Source organism: Saimiri boliviensis, chromosome 12 (genome assembly GCF_048565385.1).
Source record: "Saimiri boliviensis isolate mSaiBol1 chromosome 12, mSaiBol1.pri, whole genome shotgun sequence".
Lineage (NCBI taxonomy): Eukaryota > Metazoa > Chordata > Mammalia > Primates > Cebidae > Saimiri > Saimiri boliviensis.
The window spans coordinates 98599312-98623548 of NC_133460.1; the positions used below are offsets into that span (position 1 = coordinate 98599312).

Sequence of the window (24237 nt, forward strand, 5' to 3'; positions counted from 1 at the left end):
ACAGAACTTGAAGCTAAGGAATGGATAAGAAGCTCAATAAACCTATTCTGTCTTATAAATTGCCACTACCAATGTTTAAGGAATATAAACTTTGATTTTTAAAAGCCATGATGGGAACTCAAAGATAATCCAAAGAAGTTCAAATAAAGAGAAAAAATTTTAAAATTTCAGCTATTAAAATTGTAAAAATTGTTCTTATTTAATGCAATAATTGCATTTGAAAATTTTGCAGCAGAATTTAAAAGCTTGTTTATTAAAACAAACAGAAGTTACTCATTTTACCTTTGAAGCTGCTCCTGCAGCTGATCTACAATTTTCACTTTATCTAATAAATTCTGAATTTCAGCTTTTTGGCGATTAATAATTTCCTTGTATTTTGATAATTCATCTTCTGTTCTTAATCGTTCATCTTCTAGACATTTCACCTACCAAATGATCATAACCAAGTTACAAACCATGTCTTTTTGCTCCTTATAAATTATTTTATATATATAGTGGTTACATATTAATAATGTAAAAATTCTAAAGCAGCATTAATGTAAGAAAATATAATGCAAAGTTTACAGCCTTAGGTTTTAGTCACAGATTTCTTGTGATTCAGTCATGGGAGTTTTAGCACATCATTTCACTTTTTACTGAATCACCATCTCCTCATCTGAAAAAGAAGAATATATCTTCTCTACCTCAAAAAACTGGCATGAAGAACAAATAAGGTGTATGAAAAACAATTTAAAATTACTAAGTGATCTCAAATTCAGGGTGGTTAAAGGAGTATTTCTAAATAAATGAATAATACACATTCATATTCATATTAGAAGAGATACTAATCTTACAGTAACGGCTATAAACACTGAAGAGGACTTAATAGATTATTGGACATTAAAACTGTATCCATTTATTACATATGTCCAGGAAAAACATAGCCTTCCTATTATTTTCTGACATAGTTCTAAGGTCCAACTATCTTTCCAACTGACTTGTTGATGAGACTGTCCTTAGATGAGAGGCCCAAGGATAAGTTATAGATACAGCAAATGTGCTGTGAAATAGAAAGTTTGGCAAACAATTTAAAGGGACTAACAATGAAGACATTTACCTTTCAACAAAAGAAGTTGCTAGGAAATTGCTATTCTACTCTACTCCGAGTTCTTTTATTATGGAACATTTCTACATTAATCCTTTCCCCACCACTTTAAAAATCAGAATAAATCCAAAATTTAAGATATTTATAGGCTGGGCACAGTGGCTCACGCCTGTAATCCCAACACTTTGGGAAACCGAGGTGGTCAGATCACAAGGTCACAACCTCAAGAACAGACTGACCAATATGGTGAAACCTCGTCTCTTTAAAAATATATATATACTGTATACACATACACAAACACACACACACACACACACACACACACAAATTTACCCTTCCTCTGGATTAATGACTAAAGATTGAATTACCTTTGTTCTCAGTGTTCGTAACTCATCCATACCCTCCTTAAATGTTCTCTTCAGATCTTCTAGTTCCTTTATTTTGGCATGATGCATCTTTTAAAAAGTTTAAAAGAAACAGCAAATCATAATGTGCTAAACTAGATCTAAGATTTATTGCCTGCTCCTTCCAAAAGGCCTTAAAAGCAGATGGCAATAAGTTCTCACTATTTCTCTTTCTCTATTTATTATGCAACTTAGGATATATAAAGAGCAAAACTACTCACCTCTAGCTGGTCAGATTTTTCTTGCATTTGTTTTTCAAGTTCTCCTTTTGTGACTCTAAGCTTTGCATCAAGCTCATTTGATTTAATTTCTTCTGACTCCTAGTGGAAAGAAAAAGAAAAGAGTGTGACAATTTTTAACCCATTTCCCGTTTGCCCTGAGAATACTCTTGTCTCTAATCCTAATGTAACATCATATACATTTCTGTTACATTAGGATAAGAGAAAAGTTCTGTTTAGAATAACTCTAAGGACAGTTTTTATATTTTATCTTCACACTGAAAATCAGTAAGATTTGTTTCAGCCTCAAAAAGAGTGCGTTTATGTAAAATTAAATGAGTGCTGGCAGCAAGCTGCACTTTTTTTCAACATAGCAAATGGGTTAAAGTTTTATACTTTGAAAAGAAGGCATTGCAATTAGGTTTACTAATTGTGAAATACACAGTTTATGGACCTAAAATTGAAGACTGCATTGAAAGACTTTAAATATATCAATTTTGCATAAACATAATAGTTTTTATTTTTTTAAGTTATACGTTTCCTTGTACTCTTCATTCTTCTGACATTTTCTAGGGTTTTTAATTGTTTGAAAACTTCTCTTATAAAATCCATATAAGTTGCAGGTACTTTAACGCTGGAAATAACCTGCATTTTATTTAACGGCCTGTCCAACAAAGTACATTCTATATGCAGATGCAGAATACCGCACATATAGAAATTTAATGAAACAAGAGAACTGGCTGACGTGGAATCCCAGCACTTCGGGAGGCCAAGGCAGGCGAATCACAAGGTCAGGAGTTCGAGACCAGCCTGGCCAACATAGTGAAACCCCGTCTCTACTAAAAATACAAAAATTAGCCATGTGTGGTGGCAGGCGCCTGTAATCCCAGCTACTTGGGAGGCTGGTGCAGAAGAATCGCTTGAACCCAGAAAGCAGAGGTTGCAGTGATCTGAGACCGTGCAGCCCATGCAACCGAACAGGACTCCTCTTAAAAAAAAAAGAGGGGGAGGGGGAGGGGAGGGGGCGCGAGCACGCTGATATTTGGTATCATTTGATATTAATCTGTTTTAGAAGTTATGCATACCTGATATGTTTTTATCATATCCTGACAGTTTTTTCGTATCTGATCTGCTTCTTCCTTTGCTTGTGTTAACTTTGTTGTTGTTTCTTTGAGTTTATCTTTGGTTTCCTGCATCGACAAAAGACAGAGACAAAGTTGGCCGCAGTGATGTGATGAATGGTAAGAAGTGACCAGCAAGTAGGAAAGTTATTGTTCTAGCACTGTCACTAAGGGGCTGATTATTATTCCACCAAAAGTATTTTATGTTTCTGACAAAAAATTAAAATGATCTGTAGAGTTAACTAATAGCCATTAAATACAATTAAATTTGACAGTTTTTGGTATGTTACTAGAAGTTACTAACCTGATAAGATGAACCAAGTGTAAAGTTCTTTGTATACACACAGAAAAGACAATTCTTTTTAAAGAAAGCATCTATTTAAAACTGTCTTTTTTTTTTTTTTTTTTTTTTTTTTTCAAGACAGAGTCTCATTACGTCACCCAGGCTGGAGCACAGTGGTGTGATCTTGGCTCATTGCAAGCTCCACTTCCTGGGTTCAAGCAATTCTCCTGCCTCAACCTCTTGAGTAGCTGGAATTACAGGTGTGCACCACCACATCCAGCTAATTTTTGTAGTTTTAGTAGAGATGGGGTTTCGTCATGTTGGCCAGGCTGGTCTCAAACTCCTGACCTCAGGTGATCTGCCTGCCTCAGCCTCCCAAAGTAAGACTGTCTTTTTATAGACTGATGCTGCAATCTTGTTTCTCTTCCTAACCATGCTCCTAAGATGGCAACTCCGAAAGTTTTCAGGGACTACCCTTATTCAATCCAATTACTTCCTGTTTTTTTTTACTTATTTGCTCCAGTTCTGACCACCCCTGACTCTTTGAATATCCTTCCTTTGTTTCCATTACAAGACAATATTCTCCTTCTCTTTCTGCCCTCTTCATTATTCCCTGACTGGCTTCTACTTCCTGTGGTGATTTTCCAAGATACAGACTGGCCATGCAGCTCTATCTTCATAATTCTTTACCAGCAAACTGATCCACGGTTCGGTTATCATGTGGATTTCAAATGGGACTTAGGTTATCATCTCCTCTCAGCAGCTTCCTTTCAGAAAAAGGTAGATGCTGCTACTCTGCTTTTCCACAGATTTAATTCAGGCATGCCCTGGATTCTAATGATCAACACATTATACCACACTTACATATTCCCCTAATATAGCATATAGCTTCTTAACAGCAATTAACTCAGTATTTGTTACATATTAAATGTCTGACTAATATCTGTTGAGTTAATAAAGGAATATCTAATATAAGCTTCTAGTTAGGTTGGGCTCCCCATATACCCAATACTCACCTCCCTTTGTTCCTTTCTTTCCTGCTGTTCCTCCACTTGGAATGCCTTTCCCTGTATCTCTTGAACCATCTACAGTGCATCAATAGACCAGGTGCAGCGCTCACACCTGTAATCCCAGCACTTTGGGAGGCCAAGGCAGATGGATCACCTGAGGTCATGAGTTCAAGACCAGCCTGGCCAACATGGCAAAACCCCATCTCTACTAAAAATACAAAAATTAGCTAGGTGTGGTGGGGCACGCCTATAATTTCAGCTACTCGAGAGGCTGAGGCAGAAGAATAGCTTGAACCCAAGAGGCAGAGGCAGGAGAATAGCTTAAACCCAGGAGGCAGAAGTTGCAGTGAGCCAAGATCACAGCACTGCACTCCAGCCTGGGTGACAGAGCAAAACTCCACCTCGAAAAAAAAAAAAAAGAAAAGAAACAAAAATAGCTTTTTACATGCCATAAAAAAACCTACCATATAATTACTGAAAGTTATATATTTTCAGTTCCTAGTCTTTAATAATAATTTGACTTGTATTAAAACTTAGTACCACTTTTAAAATATAGGCAATTATTTACTTTTTCAAATACTGACTTTTGAAATACTAGACTCAATGGACAGGGAGAGGCTGGGAAGGAGAAAGAGAGACAGAGAGAGAAAGAGTTTTATATATATTTTTCTACTACTATTATTATTGATAATTATTAGTTATTACTAAAAAGAGCCTAGTACATAGTAAGCACTCACTCCATTCACTCAAAAAATATCAATTAAGAGATTCCTAATGCCAAATAAATATTTATTAAATAAATAAGGGAAAAGTGAGAATCACATTAAATGCTTTGGTTAAGATATTGACCATGTTTCACTTATTCGTTCATTCAAGTATTCACTAGGCATCTATGCACCAGGCATTGTTCTATGCTCCGTGGACATAGTTGTATAAGAAAACCGGCATAATCTCACCTTCATGAAGCTCATATTCTAGTAATGAAGATAATAAATACAATACATAAGTAAAATATATTAGTGGTAAGTGCTAAGGAATAAAAATAAATCAAGGACATGAGAAAGTGTGGGGGAAGGTGTTGAAAGTTTAGACAGAATAGCTGGGAAAAGTCTCATTGAGAATGTGATAGGTGAGACATGCGCAAGAAGATATCCTGAAGGACTGGATATGCTAACTGAGAAATTAAGGATAAATCCAAGGCTTTTGGCCTGAGCAATTAGATGGACGGATTGTCATTTATTGAGATAGAAAAACAACGTGGGAAAGAGTACTTTTTTTTTGGGGGGGGGACAGAGTCTTGCTCTGTCACCCAGGCTAGAGTGCAGTGCTACCATCTCGACTCACTGTAACCTCCGCCTCCCGCGTTCAAGCAATTCTTCTGCCTCAGTCTCCTGAGTAGCTGGGATTACAGGCGCGTACCACAACACTCAGCTCATTTTTGTATTTTTAGTAGAAATGGAGTTTCACCACGTTGGTCAGGCTGGTCTCAAACTCCTGATCTTGTGATCTGCCCGCCTCAGCCTCCCGAAGTGCTGGGATTACAGGTGTAAGCCACCATGTCCAGCCGAAAAGTGTACATTATTAGTTCAATTTTAGACATGTTAAGTTTAAGATGCCTTAAGTCATCCAAGATGTCAGATGTCAAGTAAGCAGCTAAATACACGAATCTGGAGTTTTGGGTGGAAGTTATAAATCGAGAAGTCACTAGCAGATAGTTTTCTACTGCTATGTTTTCAAGTATACTAATCTTATCCTCTGCAGTTCCTAATCTGCTGTTATTTCCATCCAGTGTATTTTTCATCTCAGACATTACGTCAATCTGGTTTTTTTCTCTGTCTCTCCTTATCATATGCAAGCTTTTGTCTATCTCCTTGAACATATGGAATGTATTTATAATAGCTGCTTTAACATTATTGTCTCATTGTCTACTAATTCTACTATCTATGTTATTTCTCAATCTTCTTTTTTAAGACACAGGACAGGATCTTGCTATGCTGCCCAGGCTGGAATGCAGTGGCATGATCATAACTTCAACTCCTGGACTCAAGTGATCCTCTCACCTCAACCTCCCAAGTGGCTAGGATTACAGGTATACACTACCACACCTGGCTAATTTTTAAAGTTATTTTTGTAGAGATGCGGACCTCACTATATTGCTCAGACTGGTCTCAAAACAATCAGCCTCAAGTAATCCTTCCACCTCAGCCTCCCAAGTGCTAGAATTACAGGTGTGAAAAACCACGCCTAGATCTGTTCCTATTGATCTAGTTTTCCTTTATTCTCATTATGAGTTCCATTTTCCTGCCTCTTTGCATGCCTGGTAATTTTTGATTGGATGCCAAACAGAGTAAATTTTATGCTCTTGGATGCTGGTTTTTTGAAGTTATTTAAGTATTTTGGGACTTTGTTTTGGGACATAGTAAATTTACTTGAAACAATTTATTTGAAGTTTGCTTTTAAAGTTCTATAAGGCAGATCTACAAGAGACTTAAAGGCAAATTCATTGTCACAATAAAGCAATAACCTTCTGAAGGCTGTCTGATGCAGCCCTGCCTGATGTGTGTTGAGAGGTCATTTATCTTCGGCTTGTGGAAACACAGCCCTAATTTCCTAGCCTTGTGGGAGTTCTACGGATTGTTGCCCCTATTCCTTTCCCCTCCTCTGTAGTTTCCTCTCTTAACACACACACCCACATAAGCACACACTCATGTAGCTGAAGACTTAAAGGGAACTCACTGCGGACTGTTGTATTTTTCTCTTTTCTGGGACTCTGGCTTAGTTCCCTGTATCTTAAACTGTCTCAATTCAGGTAGGCTGCTGGGCTGTTTTAGGTTCTTCTCCTTATTCTGCAGCCTGGAACTGTCCAGGAATACTTCTTTTTTTCCCCTTTACTCAGAGATTTCTGTCCTATGCTGCCTGTTATCTCAAGTCTGAAAGGCTTCATTTCATATACTTTGTCTTTTGTTTTTAAGGTAGAAGGGTAAATCTGGACCTTGTTAATCTATAATGCAATATAGTCAACAGAATGTAGTTATAGAACAGTATAGTTATAGAACAGCATAGAATATAGTTTTACTAAGTCAGATAAAATGGCCAAGCAAATAAAATGCCTGCTCTAGCTTTTAATAAGTGGGCCTTCTGAGTAAACAAACCATTTAAGAATGATACTATCACTGACAACATGGCAGCCTTGGGAGAAGAACTTATTAAGCAACAGTCTTGCTTCGGGTAAGCTAGTGTAGAGAACATATCATAAAATATACCAAGCCCCGGTCACATATTAGGCCTGTAACATATTACCATTGACAGCCTCCTGCTGGTCTAGCTACTGAGTTGATATCCAAGACTATTCTTCTAGCTTTCTCTGAAGAGGTAATGTCTGGCAAGCACTCAGCATAGCCAAACCATGGGAGCCAAAGAACAACAGCCACATCTATTGCTAGCCGTATGTATGTTCAAGTGAGATGATCTTATCCTGGTATCAGGTAGGTGAATAAGTAGCAACCAGGTAGGTAAACAAGTCGATGAGGTACACTGGGAGAAACTCATCTTTATTCACTGTACTCAAAATAAAAGGTTTCTGTTTTTAGAGGCTAGGTGTTAAAAATGCATTTTCAGTTAAATCCCAAAAGAATTTAGAGAAGGAAACAAATAAATTGTTTCTCTTGTGTAGTCTGATGATCTGGGTAGCCAGTCCACCTACTCTTAAGTTCTGGTAATATGCACTGGGGGTCTGACCAGAAACTACTGAACACAATGGATCCAGTAACCCACAGGACTGTAGTATTATTAGTACCTAAGACTTAGTAGGCAAGAACCAGAAACTAGAAAGGAAGTGTGCCTCAAGAAAAACTAAGTGTCTCAAGAGACAGCCTAAACTAACCACATGAGTATTAAATCTTGTATTCTTTTATCCAGAGACTCTTTCCAACATCCAGTAGGTAAATACATAAAACAAGTAACCAGGAGCCCATCTTGGACACTCTGAAAGTTTAATGACTGTGTCTCCTAAGTAGATAGCCTCCAAGTTATCTAATACAGTGTTATGCACAAAGCTTGCTGGTTAATAAATGCTTTTGTTAAAAAGAACTAGTGAATTTCTACATACCAAGTCAATATGCCTGCTATTTTCATTTTCCAGCAATCTGTACCATGTAACCGTACAGAAGTCAGCCTTAAACCACTTCTCTAACTTATTTAGAGTATTTGGTTTCATCGGTGCTCAAAGCTGCCATTAAGAATCTCTTAAACAGATCTGTAACAGTTTTTTTTTTTTTCATCCACAGTGCTAGTATTCTAACAGCTTTCAGGATACTGTCTCTTAGCACTCTAGATGAAGATGAGGAAAGTACCACAGATACCAGATATGACCAAGTATTACGTTCTGATCTTGAAGCAACTCAGGCAGTTGGGAATCTTTACTGCTTTTATAAACTTGGAATTTAAATTCCTCATTCTGTAACTCAAAGTAAAGGGAAAATTTAAATGGCTTAGCCCTGTTGAGCTCCAGGGAGTGTTGCCCCCTTCTTTTTTTTTTTTTTTTTTTTCTTTTTTTGACATAAGAACAGTTCTATTTTAATCATTTAACACTTGTGTAGTATTCAATTTTGAGACTGAAATACTTGTTTCCCTTTTGACTGATTAGGAAACAGTCTGAGTTGGCAGAAGTGAATCCTCACATTATTCAGCTAATGACAGACAGAATCCTAAAAAACCTGATTCCAGCTTCCACCTGTACCCCACTATGCAAAGCAAAACCTTTCTTCATTTTAATGCTATACACGTATAAGGACCATATAATCTGGATTTACTAACTTTAGGTACCAATAACTTAAAAGATAGGAAAAGGTATCATATTATAGAGATTTAAAAACTGATTATACACCTGGGCGTGGTGGCTTGTGCCTGTAATCCCAGCACTTTGGGAGGCCGAGGTGGATGAATCATGAGGTCAGGAGTTCAAGACCAGTTTGCCCAAGATGGTGAAACCCCATCTCTACTAAAAAAAAAAAAAAAAAAAAAAAAAAAAAAAAAATTAGCCAGTCATGCTGGCAGGCGCCTGTAATCCCAGCCGTTTGGGAGGCTGAGGTAGGAGAATCACTTGAACCCGGGAGGCGGAGGTTGCAGTGAGTCAACATCGCACCACTGCGCTCTACCCTGGGCAACAGGGCGAGACTCCATCCCCCTTCCCCCCCAAAAAATTGACTATACAATAAACGAAGAAAAAAGCTAACAGTGGAACAGGACAATGTTCAAATAGCAAATACAATTAACAAATGCGGCCAAAAGATCAACATTTATCTCACATCATCTTTCATGCAATTATTCAGCTTTTTTCTCCCAAACATAAAGGCAGATTAATTCAAAGTAGTCCTATTAAGAATATTTGTTTCCTTCTGAAATTAGTATTTGAATGGAAATTGTATAACTCATACTATAAACTCATAGTTTGAATGGAAATTTTATAAACTCATAGTTTCCTACTGAAGTTTAAGATTCTCCTAGATGATGCTCAAATTTAGACAACGCTAAAATTAGACATTGGGTGATTATTTCAAAGTATGAACTATAGGTAAAATCTAAAAGGACATACATAATAAAAACATTCTAATTTAAAAGACATAGTAAATATAAATGAATTAATTCACACCACCTACTTACACACAAACAAAACTAGAACAAACAACAACTTGTAGGAACCACCTCCTCCAGTTGATTTCACCACTTAACAGGAGCAAGATCTTAGGTGGGTTATTTTATTTAAGGATGACTTGAAATTTTATACTACTACCTTTACCCCCACATATGAAAAATCATCAAGAATTTTTTCTTATCAACTAGAAGTTGGGGAAAACACAGTGAGAAATAAAATGAAACAGCTTCTCACACATGTGAAGGCCCCGATCATGCCTAAATTCTTGCACTTTAACTTAAGAAGCTCCTTGCCCTGAGAGCTTCCTTTATCCCACAACACTCTACTCAGATGGGTCAGAGTATACCAGGACACTATCCCCTTTAAGCCACAGGATAAAAACACAACCTGTCTGCCGGGCACGGTGGCTCACACTTATACTCCAAAACTCTGGGAGGCTGAGGCGGGTGGATCACCTGAGGTCAGGAGTTCAAGACCACCCTGGCCAACATGGTGAAAACCTGTCTCTACTATAAATATGGAAAAAAAAAAAGTTAGCCAGGTGTGGTGGTGGGTGCCCGTAATCCTAGCTACTCAGGAGGCTGAGGCTGGAGAATCACTTGAACCCAGGACACCCTCCTCCTTTCTGACAGTTCTTTCTCTGCCTTGGTAGTTTCCTCACACACATGTGCTGAACGGTAGGTCAGCATCACACTCTAGGGGAAGCCTCCATCTCTAATCTCTAATCTACCTTTGACCACTGTCAACAGAGACTATTCCTCCTACAGTTTTCTCTGATAATGCCATATCAGAGAATACTACATAACCAAAGGTTAACAGTTCTACTGATTTAGAATTATTTAATGAAGTAATCCACGATTATGATTTTAACCAATATCATTACGCCTGTTTGTGAAAACCTGAAAATCGGTATTTCCATAAGCTTGCTCTTCTTAAGTCACAAGTCAGAGTTGTTCTTTTACTTCACATTCTATCATCTTCAGATTTTTATTACCTCTAATATCAGCTCAGTTACTGCTTAAAATTATGGCATCAGGTTTCAGCCTTTATAATTACTACATTAGTTTTTTAATAAAATTATATTTACTAGGCACAATACCAACGGACTTATATTTATAAAAAAGTTAAGGCAACTTATTCTTAAAATCTTTATACTTACATCAGAATTTATTTAAAAAATTAAAAATTTTAAAAAAACGAAAAAATTTATATTTTTGAGTATAAAATCTTAGCATCATTAATTTTTTTAAATTTCTAGATTACATTCAAATTTGCTAATTCACACATTCTCCCCCATCCAATTTCTCACAATGTTATTTAAATTTTGCATATCAAAAAATGCTTAAAGAACAGGGCAAATTTGGGTGTTGTACACCAGTAATAATAAAATTTAACATCCCACCCCATTTAATATGGAAATTATGCAAGGATATATTTTTTTCATAATCACCAAATATTCAGGCCCAAACTAACTTGCAGGGGTTACTAAACCAAGCTTCATGCCTCATTAACTGTTAATGCATTTGCTCTTAAAACTCATTCTAATCATTATTCCATTGTATTACAGTACGTACCTTGTGTGAATCCATTTCAGCTTTTAATTTGTTTTGTGCCCATTTTACTTTGATGATGTGGGAATTAATGTCTTCTTTTAATTTGTCTATTTCTCTGATGAGTCTAGTCGTTTCACCTTCCTAAAATAATATCACTAGGTCATACATTTTCATTTATGGAATCAATTAATTATGTGTGTATCTTTTATATCCCCCTCAAAGTAATCAGTGCAATAACACTATAATCAAGTGCTGGCACACTATGGCCCACAGGCCATAAAACTGATTTAAAGCCCAAATGATGAGGGTAGTAAAATCCTAAATCCTAATAGACACAAAGATTATTAATATTTACATTTTAAATAATTAGTTGTGTTGCCAACACAACATACCTTTATGATTCTTACATGGCTGGCATTAAGATGAAAAACGAACTAAATTGGTTTTGTCACAATTCCTGAGAATAATGACGATAATCCTAAACTAACAGCTAATGATTAAAAATAACATTTATCATTGAAAAATAATAATGCACTGGAAATATGACCATTGAGGGGCTGCTAGTTAACTGAGAGAGTTCTGAATAGCTGGCTCAGTAACTAATCTCCTCAGACAGTATCTAAGACAGACATGTTTTTCTGTAAGAAAAATAAAAATTCTATTCTACAGTGAGTGTTACATTAAGATTATATCAAATTATACTTCTGGCTTTAAAACTATTCATATTTGACACTACTATATACATATTTTACCAAAATATAATCTTCCCTTGAGACATAAACAATTTTCTCCAACATATAGATTTTAAAAGAAAGTTTTTAGAAAGGTCAAGAAAAAGTTATCTAATAAACGACGTAAGCCAACACTTCATCTTTTCCCTAGCAAACCTTTTCTCTGCAGATAAGTAATAAAACACTGAAATTACTAAAACATTCATGGTTGTAGAAGGTAAAGTAATAAAACCAACTTTACATTTGATGTTAACCATGTTAAATTATGGTAATTTGATTAAATATGGAAAAGCAAAGAGAACAAATTTCAAATAAGGTCAACATTATTTCAAATGGCACAAGTTATACCTTAGTTTCATACAGCTGGTGCAACCGTCCTTTCTCCTGAGAAAGTTGCTTAATTTTGTTAGTGTTTTTCTCAAATTCTTTATTTGCATCTCTAAGTTTTTTCTCAAGTGTCTCTTTTTCCTTTCGAAGGTCTAAAGATTCCTTCTCACCTCTTACATACTTCATTACCATTGCTTCTTTTTCTTGGCGTGCCTCTTCACATTTCTTGTTGGCCTTGAAAAAAAAAATTACTTAGCATTAATGAAAAATATTCTTTCAAATGGAAATGTAACAAAATATATAGTATTTGTCTCTTATATTACTAATGCAGTTTTTGGTTTTTGCACAACATTCCCAGGACTTGTGCCATGAAATTTTAAAATAAAAGAAAAAATTCAAAATTATATCCCTAGTACTTGCTTTTGCTCTTTCCTGTTCCTTTTACTTTGGCTAATATGGTTGCTATTTTCCACTTAATTCCTCCAGATCCTCTTTCCCACTTTTTTTTTTTTTATCCTACCTGGTATCCCAGGACCACAACATCATGAACCCTGTTAATGAGCTCTCTTGCCCTCAGACTTCCAGTTGGGTTCAGCCAACAGAAGGCAGTAGGCAGATGCTTGGGAATGTAGGCAGAGTGAGATCTGGCTCCTCCAGACTTCCCACAGGTTGGCTGATGGTCACTCCTCTTGTCTGGTACCCTCTCTATACAACTACTCTCTCGGGTGTACTTCCTGCTCCTTGTCCAGTAGCCCTGAAATTCTGCATCTTCCCTTTTTGGGCTCCCTAAATCTTATCCACACCTTGACGAAGATTCTTTTTATTAAATTAGCTTCATAGCCAGTTTAAGTGTGCTGTCTGTTTTGTTTTCTGCCAGGACCCTGACTGTAAAGCTGACAATTTCTAAAATCTTAACTCCCTTTTGAAAATTAAGTAGCCATATGCTTACAAATGACCATTTAATTTCCTATTTATGAAAAGATTTCTGAAGCATTTTACACTTAATAAGAAATATTAATTGGATTCAGTACGAAAACTATATACTCATTTAAAATTTTCTATTTGTATGAACTAGTACTCCCTATTCTGAAATTTCACAGAATGAAAATTTCTACAAGTAGTCCTTTGAAGTAAACGCATGGTTTGCAAATATGGTGAAGCACATATTTATTTTACAAAAGATAGAAATTCAAACTTTAGGAATTTTCTTTTTTCTTTTTTTTTTTTTTTTTTTGAGATTTTGCTCTGTTGCCCAGGTTCAAGTGATTCTCCTGCCTCAGACTCCTGAGTAGCTGGGATTACAGGTGCCCACCACCACACCCAGCTAATTTTTGTATTTTCAGTAGAGACAGGGTTTCACCATGTTGATCAGGCTGGTCTCAAAGTCCTGACCTCATGATCCACCCGCCTCGGCCTCCTGAGTAGCTGGGATTACAGGTGTGAGCCACCTTGCCCATCTGCTTTAGGAATTTTCACTATCTTTTAGTGGTAAATAAACACTGAAAATGCAACTGAATTGAAGAAGGTAACTATCGAAATAAAGTTAGGAAAAGCTTCTTTGCTCTGATGAAAAGTGGTTGACAAAAATGTTTCATAAAGCTCTGGCACTGCTGATAAGTACATCTTGTCAACACTGAGAATACTATACATATACATGTAAGTACTTTTAAAAATCTCCCCATTGGGATTTGTTTCCATTGAAATAGTCTGCTAATTTTCAAATTAAGAAAGACATTGAAGTGGGGATATGACAGGTTCCTGATGATGTAACAATGTGCTTGTAGACAAGGATTAAGAAAATTATGCTGGAATTGGCCAAGTGAAGTAGATTTTTAGTCAACTGAATATCTGTAATTAGAAAAAGTCAGTAGTTCAATGTCAACTTTAAGAGAAGCCTCATTTCATAATAATTTAATATTCAGGTAATGTATCACCTATTGGAAACAAAGTAGTACTTGTGGCCTCTGAAAGAGCTCACTATCTAGTGAGAAAGACATATAAACAAACATTGGAATATAATACGAAAAATTCTATTGGATGAATGTACAAAGTCCTTCAAAACATGAAAATACCTACATTCCCTGGGAGGAGTTGGCAGGAAGGGTAAAAGATGCTATACTTGAGCTAGGTATTGAAGGCTAAGCGGGATTCAATAGAATATAAGGGGTGAATCAAGGAAAGGAATTTAAAATGAGTGAATATCATGTGTAAACACCTAAAAGTATAAAACAGCATGACACATTTAGGGGTATCAAGTTATTTTACAGGGCTTAAATTTGGTGGGTTGGCTGGAGAGGGAAAGAAGTAGTTATTCAAACAGAAAGAGGTATAGATTAGATCCCGAAAGGAAGAAGAACTTCTGTCATGGTAATAAATTGAAGTTTTATTCTGTAGTCAACGTAAAGCCAAAGAAGAAGTTATAAATCAGAACCTCTTATTAAACGTGTGCAGCAGCATGGGAGCTTCACTGAAGTTAAGAGGTGCGGGACAGAAAACAGTAATTTAAAAAAAGACAACTATAATAGATAAGGAGAAATATTATGAGGGTCTTGCCTGGGTGCAAGGGCTCATGTCTGTAATCTCAGCACTTTGGGAGGCTGAGGTGAGAAGACTGCTTGAGCCCAGGAGTCCAAGACCAGCCTGGACAACATGGCAAAACCCCACCTCTACCAAAAAAAAAAAAAAATTAGCTGGCCATGGTGATGTGCCCCTGCAGTCCCAGCTATTCAGGAGGGCTAAGGTGGGAGGTCTCTTGAGCCCAGGAGTTTGAGGCTGCAGTGAGCCATGATTGTGCCACTGTACTCCAGCCTGGGCGACTGACCTTGTCACAAAAAAAAAAAAAAAAAAAAAAAGGAAAATATTATGAGGGTCTTTACTATAGCAGGGAATGGTGCACCAGGTAACAGCTCAGTTACTCATGGGGTCATGCATAGATCAGCTGCAAAGGAATAACCTGGGGTGCCTATTAGAAGTTCACGTTCCTGGATCCTGCTCCAGCTAATGGCAGCACCTACCTCACAGCATCACTGGGAGTATTAAACAAGACAAAACAATAGCTGTTATTTAAACTATTACAGAAAGTCAATTTATGGCACAGATAAAGGAAGAGAGGCCAATTAAGGTCTCTGGATTTACCCACTACAAGTAAGATGCTTATCATTGACTTGGATAAAGACAAATAAAACATGAATAAAATAATCAACAGCACTCAACAGATAAAATTAACATAAAATGTATGAAGTGTAGTGTCTAGAAGTATGGCAGATAAACCCTCCTCATTCAATACACTAAAAATTTTAGACAAAAAATAACAAACATCTTTTAATATATAGTTGAGCTCACAAGAAAGTACGGGAAGTTTCCAGGGCTAAAAAATCTAAGACAAAGTAGAAATCCAGAATGGTACATTAGGGCTAAAACCTTTACCACCCTGTGATACTTACTGATATCAGGCCATGGGAGATGTGGATGGGGGAAATTCAAATCCCTGAGAATTTATAATACAGCTACATCCTCTTGTAAGTAGGGTTCAAATTCATTCTACCTATCTAGTCTATGAAGTGAAGAAACCTCAATCTGGAAAATTAATAGACGGTGAATGTGTGTGTGCACACATGAACGTGGGTAAACATATGGTAATCTATTTTTTAACAAAACTCACTGCAACAATAGGTGAAAGACAAACAGGTGTTCATTTTACTAATCTTTCACCTTTTCTTTTTTTTTTTTTTTTTTTAATGAAATGGAGTTTTGCTCTTGCTACCCAGGCTGGAGTGCAATGGCGTGATCTCGGCTCACCGCAACCTCCGCCTCCTGGGTTCAGGCAATTCTCCTGCCTCAGCCTCCTGAGTAGCTGGGATTACAGGCACGCGCCACCACGCCCAGCTAGTTTTTTGTATTTTTAGTAGAGACAGGGTTTCACCATGTTGATCAGGATGATCTCGATCTCTCGACCTCGTGATCCACCCGCCTCAGCCTCCCAAAGTGCTGAGATTACAGGTTTGAGCCACCGCGCCCGGCTCTTTCACCTTTTCTACAGGATTGAAAATGCTCAAAAAGTTGGAGGAAAAGTCAGGGGGTAAAAGGAATGATGCAGATTATTAATATTTAAATAGATCAGTCTTCCAAAATCTACTTTAATAATATCCACTTTTTAGGATTGCGACGATCAAACAAGTTAACACTTATAAAGTATTTTGAACATGGCCTTGCACACAGCTAAAATTCAGTGTATTAGCTACTATCATTAGCATCATCTACTCTCTTCATCATGAAGGAGAAAACATACATAGCAGTGAGTGTAGTATATTGGCATTTGTTTTTTAAAAGGCAGGGGAGGAAAAAAGCAATATATGCAGGCATCTATGCAACAAACATTTTTGAAAGGATACGCAGGAAACTGGCATCAGTAGTTAGTTACCTTTAGGAAGGGGTAAAATGTTTGGAAGAAGACTTTTTAAAATATTTGAATTGTTACCACGTATATCAACTACTATTTTATTTTAAATATTAAGCTTCAGAGAGTGTTTTTTAAAAAGAAAGACGCTAGTTGATTCTAATGATTGGCTGGCTATGTTTGAGCTCGCTAAAACCAGTTACTTCTTAAGCTTGTAGGCTCTCTATCTCCCTTAATTAGTACAGAAAGGTTCAGAACTGACAGTAGGAGATTTAAACATAACATTTCTAATGCAAGGGGTCAGCATGTTTTAAAGAATCATCCAAATAAAGGCTGAGGATAATATGTTTCCTAAAAGTCCTTCCAGAATGCCATCTACAGTAGCTTCAGGGTAGAAAGGGTGGGATTCATCACATTCAAATAATGTAAGCAGTGAGTTAACCCTTCAGATTTAATTCATTGTGAGGACTGGACTAATGGTTAGATACTGCGCTAGGTTTTGTGGATATAGCAATGAAGATGACAAAGACCTCATCCTTAAAGGGTTCAGGCAAGTAATAACAAAGCACTGCTTAAAATGACCTCTTCTGAGTTCATCTATACCAACACAGAAAGATTACCAAGATATATTAAGTAGAGGAAAAAAGGTCACAAAAAAGATGTATACTAATATTCCAATCAAGTAGGGGGAAAAAATATGACCATGTGTGCATAAACATGTGTGCACTTGTACATGCACATGTAAGACACATAACCAAAATACCAATAATTTAGCTATGGAACAAGAAATGGGATATAAAAGGATTGTAGGCAGGAGAAGACAACATGCAAATTAAAAAGAAATTTCACTTTTTATTCGATACACTTTCTTAATTTATTCATCTGTATGTATTTATAATGGCTTTTTTTTTTTTTTTGAGAGAGAGAGACTTTCTCTGTCTCCCAGGCTGGAGTGCTGTGGCGTGATCTTGGCTCACTGCAACTTTTGCCTCCCAGGTTCTAGTGATTCTCCTGCTTCAGTCTCCCAAGTAGCTGGGACTATAGGCATTTGCCATCATGTCTGGCTATTTTTTGTACTTTTAGTAGAGATGGAGTTTCACCATGTTAGCCAGGCTGGTCTTGAACTCCTGATCTGAGGCAATCCACCTGCCCTAGCCTCCCAAAGTGCTGGGATTACAGGCGTGAACCACCGCTCTCAGCCTAATGGTCTATTATGACATAAAATAATTACCTATTATTAATACAATACTGATGTCCAAAATAGTCTTAACAGTCTTAGCTTATTTTAACAAACAAGAGTCACCAGAGTACCAGGTTAATAATGACAACGATGTGAGAAATACCTGTTCCAACCGTTGGGCCATCTCTTTGTGCAATTGCTGAACTGCATTTTTAGCTGCAATGTCTTGAGCTACTAGTTTGTCTTTGGAAGCTTTAACTTCTTTATTAAGTTCTTCTATTCTTGATTCTAACTGTAAAGAAAATTATTTCCAAATTATTTTTATAGCTATACCACACAGACCACCAATACCACAAATATATATAAGCAAAGTAAATAAATGTAAAGAATACAATGAATATACTTCAGCTATAGAAATAAAAACTTTTAGCAATGTTTCTACATCTCACTGACATGTAGTAAAAATCTGAAGATTTGGTTAAGGTATCTGGCAATCCCTAGAATATCCACTAAGGAATAACACAGAGGGATACAGTAGTCCCGCCTTATCTGTAGCTTTACTTTCTATGGTTTCAGCAACCTTCAGTCAACCACAGTCCAAAAATATTAAATAAACACTTTCAGAAATAAACAGTTCATAAGTTTTGAATTGCATGCTATTCTGAGTATTGTGATGAAATCTTGTGCTGTCTATGTCTCACTCAGACTGTGAATCATCCCTTTGTCCAGCATGTCCGCAATGTACATACTACCTGCCAGTTAGTCACTTAGTAGCCATCTCGGTTACCAGATTGACTATAGCAGGACAACAGTGCTGTGTGCAGCAACCTTTACCCTGTAATAATAAGTTTACTTATCAATGGTACCAGAGTACAAGAATAGTGATGTTGGCAATTCACATGTGCCAAAGAGAGGCTGTAAAGTGCTTCTTTTAAGTGAAAAGGTGACTTAAAAGAAAAAAATCATACGCTGAGGTTGCTAAGATCTACGGTAAGAATGAATCTTCTATCCATGAAACTGTGAAGAAGAAAAAAGAAACTCATGCTAGTTTTGCTGTCACACCTCAAACTTCAAAAGTTATAGCTACAGTGTATACGTGCTTTGTTAAGATGGAAAAGGCCAGGCAGAGTGGCTCATGCCTGTAACCCCAAAGCTCTGGAAAGCTGAGGGAGAAGTGCCTAGGTCAGGAGTTCAAGACCAGCATGGTCAACACAGCAAGACTCGATCTCCACAAAAAATTTTAAAAATTAGCTGGTCATGGTGATGCATGCCTGTAGTTCCATCTACTCAGGAGGCTGAGGCAAGAATATTGCTAGAGCCTAGGAGTTTGAGGTGAGCTATGATCCCGCCATGGTACTCCATCCTGGTCATCAGAGTGATGAGACACTGTCTCTTTTAAAAAAAAAAAAAAAAAAAAAGTGATCGCTTCTCACCCTTTTGCTAAGATCAAGTGTAAAAAAAGAAGTCGAAAAAGGCATTCATTTGTCAGGAGCAGACATAAACAGAAACATGTTTTGATTAATGGCAATCAGGTTCAGTACTATCGGCAATTTCATGCATCTACTTGGGATCTTGGAATAAATTCCCCTCAGAATCCAGCACTGTGGGAGGCTGAGGCAGGCGGATTACCTGAGGTCAGGAGTTCAAGACCAGCCTGGCCAACATGGGGAAACCCATCTCTACCAAAAATACAAAAATTATCTGGGTGTGGTGGTGGGCGCCTGTTATCCCAGCCACTTCAGAGGCCGAGGCAGAATTGCTTGAACCCAGGAGGTGGAGGTTGCAGTGAGCCGAGGTTATGTCACTGCACTCCAGCATGGGCAACAAGAGTAAAACTGTGTCTAAAAAAAAAAAAGATAAAAGGGTATCAAATCAATAACCTAAAATTCCATCTTAAGACACTGGAAAAAGAGCAAAGTAAACTGAACAAGAGGAGGAAGAAAATAAGAAATAGAATGGAAATCAATGAAATAAAGAATAGAAAAACAGAAACAAGGCTGGGTGTGGTGGCTCATGCCTATAATCCTAGCATTTTGGGAGGTTGAGGCAGGTGGATCGCTTGAGCTCAGGAGTTTGAGACCAGCCTGAGCAACATAGTGAAACCCTGTCTCCATATAAAAATACAAAAATTAGCTGGATGTGGTGCTGCATGCCTGTAGTGGGAGGCTGAGGTGGAATGATCATTTGCCTGGTAAGCAGAGATTGCAATGAGCTGAGATCATGCCACTGCACTCCAGCCTGGGTGAAAGAGCCAGATCTTGTCTCAAAAAAAAAAAAAAAAAAAAAAAAAAAAGTAAGAAAGAAAGAAAGAAAGAAAAAGAAAACCAGAGAAAATCAACAAAACCAAAAATTGGTTTTCTGACAAGATGAAGAAAACTGACAAACCTTTAGCTGAGGAAAAAAGAAAGCTGACTGAAATTACTAGAATCAAAATGAAAGAGGGACGTTACGCCGGGCGCGGTGGCTCAAGCCTGTAATCCCAGCACTTTGGGAGGCCGAGGCGGGTAGATCACGAGGTCAAGAGATTGAGACCATCCTGGTTAACATGGTGAAACCCCGTCTCTACTAAAAATACAAAAAAAATTAGCTGGGAATGGTGGCGCGTGCCTGTAATCCCAGCTACTCAGGAGGCTGAGGCAGGAGAATTGCCTGAACCCAGGAGGTGGAGGTTGTGGTGAGCAGAGATCGCGCCATTGCACTCCAGCCTGGGTAACAAAAGCGAAACTCCGCCTCAAAAAAAAAGAAAAAAAATTTTTTTTAAATTAAAAATAAAATAAAATAAAATAAACATTAAAAAGAAACAGATGAAAGAGTTTACTAAACCCAATATATCCAAAATATGATCATTCCAATATTATCACTCCACATGAAAAAAATGAGCTGTTTTGCTTTTTTTAAACTAACTCTTCTAAGTTGCGTGTGTATTTTACACTTTCAGCGCCTCTCAATTTAGGCTAGCTACCTTTGAAGTGCTCAATTGCTATATGCAGCTGGTGGATGCCATATTAAACAGTGCAGATCTAGAGATAAAATTAAGAAAGAAAAGCCTGCTATACTAATTTTCTATTTACAAGTATAAAGTTCTTGACATGCTAGCAAAAGAAAGGTGAATCCAATTTTCTCTTAAAACAAAAACAAAAACAAAAACAAAAACAAAAAACACTAATAAGCTCGTGAAAAAGAAGAGCTCTGGTTCCATTCTATCTGTTCAGTCTGAAGTTTCTGGTCACTGAGTGACCTGACTGCCAAAATATGGATTCAGCCTGTTACTGAGGCTCCCTCACACTTTACTATTCTAAGTTTGGTTTACATGTGGGGACCCTAGAGCACATAAAAATCAGGATTACGCCGGGTGCGGTGGCTCAAGCCTGTAATCCCAGCACTTTGGGAGGCCGAGGTGGGTGGATCACAAGGTCAAGAGATCGAGACCAACCTTGGTCAACAAGGTGAAACCCCGTCTCTACTAAAAATACAAAAAATTAGCTGGGCGTGGTGGTGCATGCCTGTAATCCCAGCTACTCAGGAGGCTGAGACAGGAGAATTGCCTGAACCCAGGAGGCAGAGGTTGCGGTGAGCCGAGATCGTGCCATTGCACTCCAGGCTGGGTAACAAGAGCGAAACTCCGTCTCAAAAAAAAAAAAAAAAAAAAAAATTAGGATTAAATACGCACAATTTTACCAATTCAGTCACCTTCCAATTATGCATCAAGTGAAAGCTTGTTTTACTGTTTACTGCTGCTTTCATTATATAACTTTCTGTGAAAGGTGAGACAAAATAAAATACTTTCAAGGCTAGAATGCTTCCAATACTATCCACAGAAGAAAAAGCACCTTAAAAATAAAGAACAGCTCAGCTCTGCTATTAGTCTGAATATTTACTTTGTTGATTCATGCATTAGAGGAATTCATTTAAAAAATATAAAGAGCCTGGGTACTGTGGCCCATGCCTGTAATCCCAGCACTCTGGGAGGCCAAGCCAAGGCAGGCAGATCACCTGAGGTCAGGAGTTCAAGGCCAGTCTGGTCAACACGGTGAAACTCCATCTCTATTAAAAATACAAAAATTGGCTGGGTATGGTTGGTGGCACCTGTAATCCCAGCTACTCAGAAGGCTGAGGCAGAAGAATCACTTGAATCTGGGAGGCGAAGGATGCAGTGAGCCAAAGATCGTGCCACTGCACTCCACCCTGGGTGACAAGAGCAAAACTCTGTCTAAAAGAAAAATAAAAAATTTAAAAAAGAAAGAAAAGGACAGGCTAAGAAAGCCAGTTAGCCAGATACAATCTAAAGTATGACAGCCAGTCTTCACAATATAGTTTAAAAAAAATACTAAGAATGAAACCATACTAAAATATAAACTTAAAAGCATCCTAATGCCAGACATAAACTTTTATGTTTCTATTGCTTCTTCCCTGTTGGCAAAAACAGTCTAGTTGACTGTCAAATCTTTCTGCTTATTTTGAACATAATAGAGTATGTTCTACTAAATGTAGAACATATAAGAACAAACTTACATAAAAGGAAATAAATCAGGCTATGAGTCCTACTTTGTAAAAGAGAATGCTTTAAACATCACGCCAATTGTTTGTATTTAAAATATGATTTGCCTTATAGAACTTCAACTTATACACAATTTTTCAGGAATTTTTTTCTTTTTCTTTTTTGACACAAGGTCTCACTCTGTCACCCAGGCTGGAGTACAGTGGCATGATCTCAGCTCATTGCAGCCTTAATCTCCCTGGCTCAAGTGATCCACCCACCTCAGTCTCTTGAGTAGCTGAGTTTACAGGTGCATGTCACCATATGCAGCTAATTTTGTATTTTTTTTGTACAGACAGGGTTTCACCAGGTTGCCCAGGCTGGTCTCAAATTCCTGTCCTCAAGTAATCTGCCCACTTTGGCCTCCCAAAGTGCTAGGATTTCAGGCGTGAGCTGCCACAAACAGCTGCCAGGAATGTATTTATTTTATTAATTGAAGTATGGTCCTTGAAGATTTTTTCTCTTTTTACCTGTTTAATTGTGTTCATATGCTGCTTCTCTGTTTCTGTTCTTTTTTTTAGTTCTTCTCTTAAATTGTCTTTTTCTGAACCAATGTCTACGATGAGCTCCTGATGCTTCTTATTTTCTTTAATTAACCTAAATATAAAAAGGGCAGTATATGTAAAACATAATTTGAAATGGAGATAAAATGATATGTGGAATATAATCTGTTTACGGGTTAGGGTACAGATATCTATAATTATTAATTATAATGTTAATAAATTAACACTCCTAATTCTTTTATAGTCAAACATAATACTTTATAAGAGATTCTCCAGCCAATTAGGCTATTAACTTTTCCCTAGAAATATGAATATTTCAAATCAAAATATAATCAGATGAATAAAAAGCATACCCTTCCAAATTTATACCTTCGGGTATCTCAATTATGCACCAATCCTGTCAGCATTATGTTCATATGTGGTTCAAATAAGTGGTTCTCAACCATGGGCAATACTGCCCCTCCAGGAGTTTTTTCTGAAGACATTTTTAGTTGTCGTAACAGTGGTAGGGGCTGCTACTGGCATCTAGTGGATGGAGGCCAGGGATGCTGCTAAACATCCACAATGCACAAGACAACTCCAACAACAAAGAAACCAGCCCCAAATGGCAATAGTGCTAAAGTCGAAAAGTCTTGCTTCAGATTTTAAAAATATTTAAATGATATTCTAAGAGTTACAATGTACAGTCAATATAAAACAGCAAAATAAAATGTAAGCAGTAATTTCATCTTTAATTCTCCTGGAAAAATAGAAAATCTCAAAAATTACCTGCAAAGTACTCAGAAATGTAAGATATCTAAGAAAGTTAACAGCAAGTATTGTAGGCCTAATAGCAATAGCTGTAACCTAACACTTACTGCACATTTGTTACTGGCTAAATTTAGCTTTTTTTAATTTAAAAAAGTATACTATTTCATTTAATACTCAAAATAAGTCCGAAATTATTGCCATCACTTCTGTTTTACAAGTTTAAAACAAACAAACAAACAAACAATCAAACTAGTTAGGCATGATGGCTCACACCTATAGTCCCAGGAGAAGTTCTTGATCCCAGGAGTTCCAGGCTGCAGTGAGCTACACTGAGCTCTTGCCTGAGTGACAGAATAAGACCCTTGTCTCTAAAAAAAAATACTAATAGCAAAACAAAACTGAAGGCTAAGACTTGTTTCAGCTCATATAGCTAGTAAGCAGTTGAATTTTGTTTTGGATCCAGGTATAATTCCAAAGCCCCAGGCCT

At 37.2% G+C, this 24237-nt stretch overlaps 1 protein-coding gene across 3 annotated transcripts in view; it reads right to left on the minus strand.

Moving 5' to 3' along the window:
• CCDC186 (coiled-coil domain containing 186) overlaps window positions 1-24237 on the minus strand; it is a 55190-nt gene that overhangs the window by 14418 nt on the left and 16535 nt on the right. For all 3 annotated transcript variants that reach the window (XM_003922186.4, XM_010332831.3, XM_074382914.1), the window contains 8 exons: window positions 22968-23094; window positions 18124-18252; window positions 12406-12618; window positions 11348-11467; window positions 2792-2896; window positions 1710-1808; window positions 1453-1539; window positions 283-425 (listed from right to left, as the gene is read on the minus strand). In XM_003922186.4, coding sequence (XP_003922235.1) covers window positions 283-425; window positions 1453-1539; window positions 1710-1808; window positions 2792-2896; window positions 11348-11467; window positions 12406-12618; window positions 18124-18252; window positions 22968-23094 — 1023 coding nt within the window. The remainder of the gene's footprint in view (window positions 1-282; window positions 426-1452; window positions 1540-1709; window positions 1809-2791; window positions 2897-11347; window positions 11468-12405; window positions 12619-18123; window positions 18253-22967; window positions 23095-24237) is intronic.